Below are 13136 nucleotides of genomic sequence, written 5' to 3' on the forward strand. Positions count from 1 at the left end.
AATACTTAGTGTCGTGCCTGTCGTGTCACGCCTTTACGCATATCAGAGTTGCTAATGACGTGACAGGGACGTCACTTGACGTAGCAGAGACGTCACTTGACGCCAGGATGCTAATAACAATCGATGAATAAGTATGTGGATAAATCAATGCCTAGCACATGTTAGAATATACGTCATACATGAATATTACTCATTGTATACAATACATTGTATACAAATTACTCTAATATTTGAAACACTTCATCATCTAAAGCGATTAATAAAAAACTAATCATAAACAATTATCCTGAAAAATATCTTTTTAAACTATTCATAAACATTCGAATAAATGAAATGATATGAAATTGACACTGATTTGAGACACGTAATAATCACATTTCGCATAACTTTCTCACCTGTTATCAAATAACCCTAACCTCTAATTCGTATCGTTGCAGGTTTTTAGACTTTTAAGGTCACTAAGACCATTACGGGTTATTAATCGAGCTCCTGGTTTGAAACTGGTTGTTCAGACATTGTTATCCTCTTTACGACCTATCGGCAACATCGTTTTGATATGCTGTACTTTTTTCGTAATCTTCGGTATCTTGGGCGTGCAGCTCTTCAAGGGTGCCTTTTATTACTGCGAGGGGCCTGATATTAAAAATGTACGCAATAAGACGGACTGCCTGGCCGACAAACGCAACGTTTGGTTAAACAGAAAATACAATTTCGACGATCTTGGAAAAGCGTTGATGTCGTTGTTCGTATTATCATCGAGGGACGGATGGGTGAACATCATGTACACCGGACTCGACGCTGTAGGCGTCGATCAACAGGTAACGCGCTCGAGTGCGCCAATTTTATTTGCATATTATATTACCACTTCGCTTAATCTACATATACCCTAGGGTCATTTATTTTTTCCCCCAGAGTTCTTTCTCTTTAATACCAACATTGATTTTTAATTCGACCAAATTATCGATCGCAATACCATAATCCCAAGTAGGATCGCCTTTTAGATTTACTTTCTGGTGGAAGATCGTTTCATCGCCTTTAGAGGTTATCGTTTTTACCGTCGTGGAAACGATACTTCTAGTAAATAAAAATGACATTTGTAACGTGTAAATTCTGGTAACAGAATTTTTAACAGCTTTGGTGGTATGTGTTCTTTGGTTAGCGATACGAGCTTCAATTATGACGGTGAAATTATTTAAAAGTTTCAAAACGTCGATGAAAATGTACGTATAAAATATACGTATTCCAGAAAGAGAATATGCAAATGAAAATTTTAAACTGTGGTCTTACTTTAACGATTATTATGAAATTAGTAACTGGTTTATATCCCTTATTATCCGTTTCAGCCAATCGAGAATTATTCGGAATGGCGACTGCTCTACTTCATAGCTTTTATCCTGTTGGTTGGCTTCTTCGTCCTTAACATGTTCGTGGGCGTTGTGGTGGAAAATTTTCATAGATGTCGTGAGGAACAGGAGAAGGAGGAACGCGTGAGAAGAGCTGCCAAACGAGCCTTGCAAATGGAGAAGAAACGACGAAGTAAGAAAAGGAAGAGCGTGTTTTGCATTTAACTGAACAAGATCGAAGAAACGAAATTAAAGGCAAACCATTCGATTCGCAGAAATGCACGAGCCACCCTACTACACGAACTACTCAAAATCGAGGCTATTCGTTCACAACGTTGTGACTTCTAAATATTTCGACCTAGCAATTGCTGCGGTGATCGGCCTGAATGTTGTTACCATGGCGATGGAATTTTACATGATGCCAAAAGCTCTGACTTACGCTCTAAAGATATTCAATTATTTCTTCACCGCGGTCTTCATCCTCGAATCTTTTATGAAACTCGTTGCCTTAGGTCTACATCTTTACCTTAAAGACAAGTATGTCGTACTTTCGTCAAAAAAGAAAAAAAAAAACATTTTTTCGCGCAATATCAAATATTCAAACTGACTATTTCACTCTAGATGGAATCAATTAGACGTAGGAATCGTGATATTATCGGTGGTTGGTATAGTTCTTGAAGAAGTTGAGTCGAAGATCATTCCGATCAATCCTACGATAATTCGGGTAATGAGAGTTTTACGAATCGCTAGAGGTAAGTTACAAAAAAAGAAAAAAAAGAAAAGAAAAGAAAACAAGAGGACAACGAAGGGGATCGGCTAACGATTGAAACGATTTTTGTAGTTTTGAAGTTGCTGAAAATGGCAAAAGGAATACGCGCCCTTTTAGATACGGTAATGCAGGCGTTACCGCAAGTTGGAAATCTAGGATTACTATTTTTTCTGCTCTTTTTCATCTTCGCAGCTCTTGGTGTAGAACTATTTGGACGATTAGGTAAGCGCTAAATTATCACAGAGAATTTTTCAAACAACGATTCTCTTCAAAACCAACTTACCTACCTCTCTTTACTTATTCTTTCACGTACAATCGTTTTCCCAGTTCTATTACAATTTCTGTCCCCTGCTGTCCACGTTGTATATTTTATATTATAGTACCGTTTGCTACCAGTTCCTGTAGGAATTTAGTCCACGATATATGTTAATTATTGCAGAATGTAACGACGACATGCCTTGCCAGGGTCTCGGGGAGCATGCTCATTTCAGTAATTTTGGTATGGCGTTTCTAACGCTTTTTCGCGTAGCCACCGGCGACAATTGGAACGGTATCATGAAGGACACCCTGAGGGACGACTGCGACGAAGCAGCGGACTGCGTGAAGAATTGTTGCGTGAGCACCATTATAGCCCCGATATTTTTTGTAATTTTCGTGCTGATGGCACAATTCGTTCTTGTCAACGTCGTCGTCGCCGTGCTCATGAAACACCTCGAAGAAAGTCACAAACAGGTGAGGATTAATCGATTAAACTCTTAATCGATTTTCTATTTCTATGAATGAAATGACGACAATAATGATTTCTAATATTTTAAAGTTGCCATATATCTGTTTTCAGTTGTATTTCCCTATCTACGTTTCCCTTAACATCCGCTCGGACTATTAAACGAACTCCAAGGAGCCATTAATTCTGTGTCGAAAAGGAATTTTTATTGACACTTATTCCATCTGCCATCCATCAAGTTTATTGCTTCTGCCTAGTCCCATAGTTTTACGATGCATTTTTTAACTCAAAGCGCTTCTTGGGTTTACTAACCTGACGGTTAAATCTTGCAACACAATCTCTAACATTTCCCTTTGCTTCGCTCGAGGGTACGTTCTGTACCTTCCAGTAACTGTTAGTGGGGACGGTCAGTTCGCACTTTGCATACCTGCTTCTATATCAATTAACAAGGGTACTTGCTTCTATTAGCAAAGGTACTTCCTTGCTGGAAATTACAATTGACAAATTCGCTTGTCCCATATTCTACCTGGAGTTTTCATTTTTACCGCGCGCATCGTCCATATTTCACTCGTACTCATAGTGAAACGGCATCGCTTCGCTCACGTTTAACTTTCATCCGTGCACTGAGTGTTCGAAGTTATTCTTTGTGAAATATAGTTATATTTAAACTTTAAAACCTCGTGTCAGATTCTATCTAAATATCTGTATTATCTTAATGGAGACAGTGAATTCGACCGATTCGTGGCTAATCGAGACGAGAATTTACGATCTTCGTTGAAAAGTTACACCGAAAACGCGTCTTTCCCCGAACACGATCCAACAATTCCAAATTGTGAAATAGAACGATTCGGTGTTGAAAATGTATATCTATCGCGTTAAAATGTAATAAAATTGAAAGAGAATCGATTTAAAATCTAAAATCTATTTCTCAGATGGAAGACGAGCTTGACATGGAAACTCAGCTGGAGAGAGAATTGGCCGCGGAGCAGGAAGAGCTGTTGGAGGTAGAGGAAGAAGAGGAAGACGAGGAAACGGTGAAACGAGGAAGAGGAGACGATGGTGGCATCGAGGAGGACGACGACGTTAGAGAACGCGAGTCTATTTTAGTGACGAACGAGAAGATTCTCGTTAAGAGAAGACCTGGTCTTGCCAAAGTTCGTTCCTTGCCTGCGAATTTTATTTACAATCCACCACAGGAGGAAAACGCAGACGGTACGTGTACAGTGAAATATTCGACAACTGAATGTAAATTATGGATAGATCTGGCCAAGCCAGCTCAATCGATGAATCGCGTAACGAATCTTTCAATTTTCCATTTTGCATTAGGCAAAACGATATTTAAAACTTGCATACGATTCGTGGTAATCTATTTTATTCACGAGTGATTATTAAATCTAATTCATTCTTTGATTATTTTAAATATTATTTGATTGCCATCTGTAGTGTTACATCTCAATATTAGATACTAAATTCTAATATTTTAGGAAATTTTATATCGATCTATTTAAAGCACTGGCAATCTATTTTTGTAATTTTGGGTATCGTCTTTCAAAGATGAAAACTTTTATGCGTTTTTAAAATACTTTTCCATATATACTTTTCATAAGAAACTTCCTTATTATGAAATAAGACGTAATAGGCTAAAAGTATTTTATGCTTTTACGTTTATCAGGAAATTTTAAGGTGCACGATAATATGTGATTTTTTTTTAACGAATAATTTAAAAGATATCGCAATTTCTACGTTTTATAGATGGAACGATTTTCGCGTCGTTGTCGCGGCGCAATTCGTATCATCGTTCCAGTTCAAGACCGTCCAAGTTCAAATCGAAGCGTCGACAAACGTTTCACTCGGGGCATAACCAGAGGAGATCCTTACTGCCGATGCATTTTGAAGTCGCCGAAGTTTTCGAGAAGCCAGTGAGCAATCTAAGCGTGCCTCGAATTATTCCTCAATGCAATTACAGTGCAGCAAGCCGACATCCCACCCACGCGCAGCATCTAAGGTTACAGGTAAAATTATTTTTATTTTCTCTACGGACAACAAATTCTAAGCATGATTAGTTTTGATCGGGATTATAATTTTATTTCCCTTAGGTAGGCAATTTTGTTAACAGTTACAAGTAAGTTTTCAGTTTGCAGATAAATCGATAAAGTAAAAAGAAAATAGCACGTGATGACCCGTTTGTTGTTCTATGCTTTGCGTTCCGAGCACGTACGAGAAGCTTCCCAGAAGCCAAACTGATCAACTCTATTTTTTACCAATTTCTCATCTTTCTTACATAAGTAGACGATCAAAGTTTAATTTTTGGAAAACAAATTACGTACTCGCGCGAGTCTGTTCATTACGAGAAGATGACATAAACGATAGAAAATTCCGAGATGAATGTGAAAAAACAGCCTTTGCAACGTCATCCCTTTTGCTTCTCGACCGATGGAGTTGATCAATGCGACTTCTCGATAGCCTGCGTAATACTATTTCAACCGTATAGTACACGCATAGTAATGTGTTTATCGTTCTATACAAATTTTCAATTACCGTGCACATCAAGGCGTCAAATACAAACTCATTTGCCACGCTAATTATTTTATTGTTAAACATAGTTTCCATCGTTTCATTTAATACTTTACTTTTTACTTTTAAACTCCTTTCAGTGTCCTCACAAACTCCTCACAAAAACAAAAAAGGAAAAAAAAATACGAAAGAAAAGAAAAATCATCATTTACCTCCACAAAGAATCCTACATCTCAAAGAAAATTCGAAAAACTCTCTGTGGCACACTTAATTTCCTTCGCTATTCACGAAGCAATTAACCATCGTGATTTCTCACCAATTAATATATGCTAATTTACGTTGGCAGGCGACCAGCAGCAACGGACAAGAGAACAAGTGTTTGTTGAGCGTGATCAAACCTCCAACGAGTTCTTCCCCGGTGTCACCGGCCGGCTCGGTAACCACGCTAGCCTGTCCTAAACTAAGCAGCGAACGTTATCTTTTGCCAACGGCCACTATTTACCCGTCCAAGGCAACGTTGAGTCGCAGACCATCGAGCGACACGCAGTCACAGTCAGACACGAACGTGAGCGTCGGTACCGCAAGCAACGCCCCTTCCAGAACGCCGAGCGTGTCGAACGATTACACGGAAAACGGTGCATCGAAGGGTAGCAACAAATTGGACGATTCTAAGAAAACGAAAAACGAGCGACGGGTATCTGCTCCACCGACGGACGATCTTGACGTGCAGTCGATAATTAACGAAAGGAGACCGTCCAAGCTCAAGTGCGGAAATTCCCTGGGAACGGCGGCCGGTGTCGGTGACCAATGCCCTCCGTCGATTCGTACGGGTAGCTACGTATACGTCACCGAGCAACGATCGGAGGAGGTGTCGCCGATATCGATCGGTAACATGAGCGACAGCATGATGGCAAGCACGAGCGTGAGCACGAGTGCAAGCGCGAGTGCAAGCGCGAGTGCAAGCGCGAGTGCAAGCGCGAGTGCAAGCGCGAGTGCAAGCGCGAGTGCAAGCACGAGTGCAAGCGCAACCGCAAGCGGTGGCGCTAGTGGAAGCGGTAGCAGGAACGGAATGGCCGTGGTAAATATACCGGAAGCGGTTTGCACGACCATTGGCTCGGACGTTCGCATATACGTGGACGATACCGACTCGACGAGCAGCAACAGCCATCACACGAGGAAATCCAACGAGGAGACGCCGGACGGGTCGACGACCGTTTCGTCCGTCACCGCGGTCCATGATGGAACCGACGTAACGGAAGAAACGAAGGGGAGGTCCGAGAGATTCGATAGAGCGTGTTCCGGTGCACCCTCGGATCGTTCTTAAAGTTCAAGATCGAATGGTCTTCGCGCGATCTACACTCCTATCTGAAATTTAGAGAAACGGATTCTAAAAAGAAAAAAATAAAAAATACCAAAAAAAAAAAAGAAAACAAAAAGCAAAAGTACTCGGTTCTACCGAGAAACAGTATAGATTTCTATGCAACTGCTAGCCGACCATGGTATCCACGGCAAAGTACCATGGAGGGTTCTGCGAGGGTTCAATGTTTGGGCTCTAAGAAAGACTGTAGTGCATGACAATATAGTCGTTATATTCTAGTAACTTTGCCGCCGTGAACTTGCCAAAGATAGGGAGCAGGAGGTTTAGGGAAGATCGGGGACATCTGAAGGGTGGATGGATAGCGTTTTCTAGGCAGGGAAACGGATTCGCTGTTGGTCGAACGAGTAACCGAAAGCGAAGATCAATGGGAATCGAAGGTACGGGAGAACGTGTTCGATCACGGATAGAACAACTGTGTGTTTTCAGCGCGCAAAATGAAATAGTTCGAAGGGATGACGTGAATGAGAGATCGCGTGTGCGCGTTAGCGAACGGCTGAACGCGCGTGCAAACGACAAGCGAGGGCAACCAAAGAAAAAAAAAAAAAAAAAGAAAAAGAAAATCAGAAGAAATGAAAAAAAAAAAGAAATGAAAAACCTATGACAATCTATTATTGCCAGCGGAACTGATCTTACGTTCCGTTAAAAAATACACCGTGGAAGTCGATCCGTAGGAATTGGTAGGATGAAGAACGATGTAGTTCTGCGTCAATAATTAGAGAATTTATGTAGTCGTTAGGTTAAAAAAAAAAAAAAAAAAGAAAAAAACAAATTTGTCGAGTCTACGCGACAATTGCAATTAATCGGACCACACTTTCTCGCCTTTCCTTTTTCTCCAGCTCGTCGAATAAATAACGCGTGTCGTTCGCAGGAATGTTTCGAGAGCCGCGGCGGATCGTGGGTAGCTCTCGACGGAGAAACAGAAAGGTGCCAAATCGAAGATACGGGAAACAATGAGGGAAAATGAAGAATAGCACGAACGCAGATGGTCATTACCGAAGTGCCAGAAAATCTAGATAAAAAAAAGCAGTTTCGGACTATAAAAGAAATTAGGAAAACAGAATAAAAAGTAGCGTAGTCTTATCGCGGGACGGAGATTTTAGCTGCGGAGAGACAGGAAGAACAAACGGAACAAGAAATCTCGTGTATTAACAATAGACGTTAAGAGCTTCGTAATTAAATATTCTCAGAACCAACGTGGTGCGTGGTCGAAACGGAGGAAGAATGGGGAGGCCGAACAAATATTGTTACGATTGGCTAAAGTAATAAACAGCCAGTTCATAGTTTAGTCGATTATACTGGTATTTTTGTCACCTCTTTCACGCTAACTCTATATAACGAAACAAAACAAGCAAACTCGACGATTAGCTCGGAGCTCGAGGTAAATACGATTAGGAACTTAAGACTAACTCCGACGTTGTGATAATCTTTAATACAAATTGAAACTCGTACAATCTATAATCTCTATGTCAATTGGTATTAACTTGGACGGGTTCACGTGGAAAGCTATGACGACACCAGCTGCCGTGTACTTGCGAATAAATCCTGCGGCGACTGACGATGAGTCAAGTATTCTCTTCGTTTCCTTCTCTTCGTTTCTTTCTCGCGTTCTAGAACGTTCTTCTCGTTAACATCTGTGATATACTTTAATCGTAGTGTATTTCCTATATAAAAAAATAGAGAGAGAGAGAGAGAGAGTGTGAGAGAGAGAGAGAGAACAAAAGAGCGCTACAAGGGTAAATGGAGGGAGCGAATACAGCAGGACGACAAGCAGAGAGCAAAGAACAAAGATAAAGCAGCAATTAAAGAAACGAGAAAATACGAAACGATGGTAGTGCGACTTTTTAATAAAAATAAAATGAAAGGAACATAAAGCGGGGACGAGCGCGGAACTATGGTTTGAAGTGAGAAATAAAAGAAAAACTAAAAAAACAAATATAATAAATGCAAATATATAAATACGATAGAAGAAACTCTACTGTACATACATACACTTACGAATATTCTATACTATACACTCGGTGTGGTTTATTTTGATACTACCGCGTGCGGTAATATTTAACGATTGTCGGGGATAAATTCAACAAATTAGAAATGAAGAAAAAATAGTAAAAGAAAAAAAAAATTAAGAAGAAGAAAAAGGAGGAGTAATTAAATAAAAGTAAAAGAAGAGTGCAAGTATAAAGTAAAAAAATTCTATGCCTTCTAACGTTGACGGACGTTGACGAACCTTCGTGCGGTGGTGGTGCCCGCGCTTCGAACGATCAAAGGCAATTGGTGATTTCTCTTCGTTGACTCGAAGTTTCATAGGTTGCTAAAACGTTAACGAGCGCTGTGCGCCACGTTGCTTTTTAAAAGAAAAAAAGAAAAAAAAAAGAATATGAAAAAAGAAAAAAAACGATAGTCAGGCGACTGAACCGAACGATCGATCGATCGATCGAACGAAAGAACCAACCTTCGGTTCCAACATGATCGATTATCAGCTGCCTCGCGTGTTACGTGTTACTTCGATCGTTCGATAATCATAGGCGTAACGAACTATTACCAACGCTATAAATAATAATAGTCTCTTTGTGTAACTCGTTGAACCTGTTAAATCGAGACAGCTGTTAATTAATAATCGCTGTGGGGGTGATCAATTCGTTTCAATTACCTGTTAATCGTTAATCGTCCGACGAGAGTGACAATCGTTAGCGAAACGTACGATGGCGGATAGATTTCGGCGGACTCTTTCCTCATCGATCGATCTATCGTACGATCCCAGTAGTAAACGAAACTACGTAGTGGTATGGACTGTTCATAGTCAAAACTTACTCCGTTTAAAAGGTCTAATGCAAATCTTGTACGCACAATCACGCCTATTCTACTGTTACGATTTACGTAAAAACGAGGCATCTCCGCTCTAATGTTCTGGTTGTTGCGATTATCCATTCGAAATTGTTACGTTAAACGAGTCGAGAAATTTCTGATGAATTTATGGGACAGGGAGGGATCGATGCGATTCATTGATCGATAACGAAGAAACGAAGGAAAGGAGGAGGAACGTGTCACGGAAATGTAGAGTCAAGCTGTTGGTCGAGCTGAAACTATTCGTAATGGTGGCGTATTCGACTTCCTTGGACCTTTTAATCAGAACTCCTAGATTATAATGTATCCGTATAATATACATATATATATACATATATAAATGCGTGTGTATATATATATACACGATACACGTACATGATTAACGTATAACGCGCGTCTCTCTGGCACCACGACCGAGTTTCGATAGCTCGATAGCGTTAGACGACTGACCTCCGAATTATAGTTTACTCTAGCTACGGGATGAATCGCCGCGCGCGAGAATTCGCCGTTCAGTTGCACGAGTATTTGTTCAGCGAAACAGACAGTAAAAAGCAAGCGAAGAGTTTAGAAGAAGTAAAAGAGAATTAAAAAGATGAGTGAAACGGAGAAGAAAAGGCGAATCTACTTACGTATGTGCGCAACATGGCGATGGAACAATTTCTATCCGCGAGAGAATCCGATGAAGACGAAAGAGAAGAAGAAGAAAGGGAAGTTGTGTTAGAATAAGCAGAAGGAAAGTGGAAAATAAAAAGTGGGTGAAATGGAAGAAATATATAAACGAATAAAATTAACAAAATGAAGAGTATATACATATATGCGTACATACATACGTGAACACATATACGTATATATACACATAGTTACGTGAATAATAAGTACAAGAGATGAAATCGTGCACGCGCACGTACATCAGAGTTATTAAACGTGTTATTCAGTGTACTTGTTGCCGCGTGCCTCTCGAGTCTGTTCTTCGCCCCTGAACGAGGCAGTGCGTAATCGTCTATTTAAGAAAAAAAAAAAAAAAGGAAAACCAATAAATGAAAAGTAACAAAAAAGAAATAAAAGAGAGAAAAAATTACAAAAAAAAAGAGAAGAAAGAAACAGATATAAAGAAGTAAAAGAAGAACAATAATGGAGGAGGAAGGATAAGGAAGAAACGCGATGAAAGCCAGGGGGAATAAGGAAGAAGACGGTTGAGGGAAAAAGAGAAAATGTAAAATAAAGAAAAAAGAAAAAAAAAAAAAAGAAATAAAACGAAGAATGGCTAGCCGCCCTCAAATGTATCGTGCTATTTTAATTACAACAGTAACGTACCAGGCATGGTCCATACGACCGCCGAGAAGCGTCCTTTTTGTCTGCCTGATGCGTACATGTGCGTATACGTGAATTTTTTCGGGGAGAAGTCTAGCCACGCGAATGTTCGATCGAATTTCGAAAGAAGAAAGGGAAAAATTAGGAAAGGGAAGAGAGAGAAAATGAGAGTATGGGAGAGAGGTGGAGAGAAAGGTTGAATGCGTGAGTGCGAATGTGCGAGAGAATGGAGGAACACGACGATAGAAGCGTAGAACAAGACTAAATATGTACAAATGTAATAAATTGAATGACGATTACGTTGAATTGACTTCGTGACTTTTTATTTATTACTTTCCCTTCCATTTTGTTTTTAATTTAGTGAACGCTTTGGATTTCTAGAGCTTAATTTTGCGTAATAAAGAAAAAAGATATATACAGGGTGTTCGGCTACAGGTGTAAGGAAATTCAAGTGCCTGCATGCGAGCAAACCTCCTTACACGAGCGAAAGAAGGTCAGTCTAAACAACGGGGCGCAATGATTCTCAAAAAGACACACATGGGTGATAGTTTACCTCGTAAAAGTCGTAGAGCTTGACGAATGAGCAAGAAGATCATGATATTTGGAGATGTAAACGACTCTCGCGACATTTTGCAAAAAAAATGGTAGATTGAACATTAAACCTGCTTACTTATAGAAATCCATAAGAAGTTTGGACGGAGTTATTCAATTTTAAAATACTCTATTCTTATTCATATTTTACTAAGTACCAGAAGTACTTATTATTAGTTACACTTCTAAATTATATTTGAATTATATTTCACTAATGTAATATACCACAGGTACATTGATACGAACGCCTAGTCAGGATCGCAGCCAATTAGCTCATATTACTTGCCATATAATTAATAATTATACCAGTTATACAAGTAATTAGTTTACTGTGTAGTGATACAATTAGTAATTATATATCAAAGAATACTGATTGCCCGGGTGTCATCACGTGGAGGTGCTGCGAATAGAGACCCACCCTATCCGCAACTCATCCACCCTCCTTTTACGCAAAACAAAATCTTAATAATTCATCATTAAATAAATGCTCCTTTTGGTTTGCATAATGTTGAAAACGAACAGCAAAAGAAGCTTTAGGAAGAAAAACCGACGCGTTGAAAACGAATATTCAAAAAAATAAATATATAAAAAAAGAAAAATAAAAAACTACGTTGCCGCGACCGCTTAAATTATGTTTGGCGAACAAGAACTCTAATATCGCGTACAAATTTGATTGATAAAATTTTATTACTTTCGCCTGTGAGTATTCGATCGAATTTAATCGAAACTATCGTAATTTTAAAATATTGAAAGGAAACTATCGCGTAACAAACACTCACTCTACAACCGCATTGCGCGCGGTCACAAATATTCCCTGAAAATAAAGCTTTTTACTGCTATTGTTTTACACTTAAAAATTATTATTAAAAAATTGGAACAAATATGAGAAATATTACTTGAAAATTGTGAGATATTTCTCGATAAGGAACAAATGCTTACGAATATCGTGAATACAATGCAATCGTTTGCAAGAATTATACTGTTTGCAATTAGAATATGCAGGGTGGTTGGTAACTGGTGGCACAAGCGGACAGGGAGTGATTCTACGCAAAAAAAGAAGTAGAAAATATAGAATAACAATTTTTCGTTTGAGGCTTTGTTTTCGAGAAAATCGACTTTGAATTTTCGCTCTGTACGCGTGCACTTTATCACGTCTCGTTATAACGGATCTCACTGTAGATTTCTAAAAAAATTGAAAAAAAAAGAAAAATAATTATATAAATATAACTAAATATAATTAATATAAATATAATATAAATATAATTAATAAAAATAAATATAATTTATATGTTGAAATTGTCACATTACGTTCACAACATGTTTACGATAATTTCGTTATAAACGAACGCTATTCCGCTTCTGCAGTCCGAAAGAAATAATCGTTTCTTATTCGAATTCGTCCTCATCGATGTATCTTTATACCTCTAGAATCCTGTTCTTTTTATGCATAATCGATGCGTACAATAATTAATCAATATCTTTCATACGATATGCATCGTGCAAGAAAGGTTTTTGATACAAGTAGCTTTCTTTGTATTCCGTCAATAGGATCAAATACTTCTGACCCTCTACGCTTCTACATCGAATCAATCGAATCTTCTACGTCACAGCTCTCCCAGTAACTAAACTCCATATTCTTACATGATAGACATATAACTTCTA

At 38.9% G+C, this 13136-nt stretch overlaps 1 protein-coding gene across 3 annotated transcripts in view; it reads left to right on the forward strand.

The window, feature by feature from the left end:
• Positions 1-10817, forward strand: part of Ca-alpha1T (Ca[2+]-channel protein alpha[[1]] subunit T) — a 114311-nt gene extending 103494 nt beyond the window's left edge. For all 3 annotated transcript variants that reach the window (XM_069110374.1, XM_069110375.1, XM_069110376.1), the window contains 9 exons: positions 438-818; positions 1344-1536; positions 1619-1880; positions 1965-2095; positions 2185-2334; positions 2552-2844; positions 3769-4048; positions 4589-4848; positions 5697-10817. In XM_069110374.1, coding sequence (XP_068966475.1) covers positions 438-818; positions 1344-1536; positions 1619-1880; positions 1965-2095; positions 2185-2334; positions 2552-2844; positions 3769-4048; positions 4589-4848; positions 5697-6674 — 2928 coding nt within the window. In that variant the 3' untranslated portion in view covers positions 6675-10817. The remainder of the gene's footprint in view (positions 1-437; positions 819-1343; positions 1537-1618; positions 1881-1964; positions 2096-2184; positions 2335-2551; positions 2845-3768; positions 4049-4588; positions 4849-5696) is intronic.
• Positions 10818-13136: the final 2319 nt, after the last annotated feature.

The sequence above is a fragment of the Bombus flavifrons genome, chromosome 3, assembly GCF_040668555.2.
Source record: "Bombus flavifrons isolate JBK064 chromosome 3, iyBomFlav1_principal, whole genome shotgun sequence".
Lineage (NCBI taxonomy): Eukaryota > Metazoa > Arthropoda > Insecta > Hymenoptera > Apidae > Bombus > Bombus flavifrons.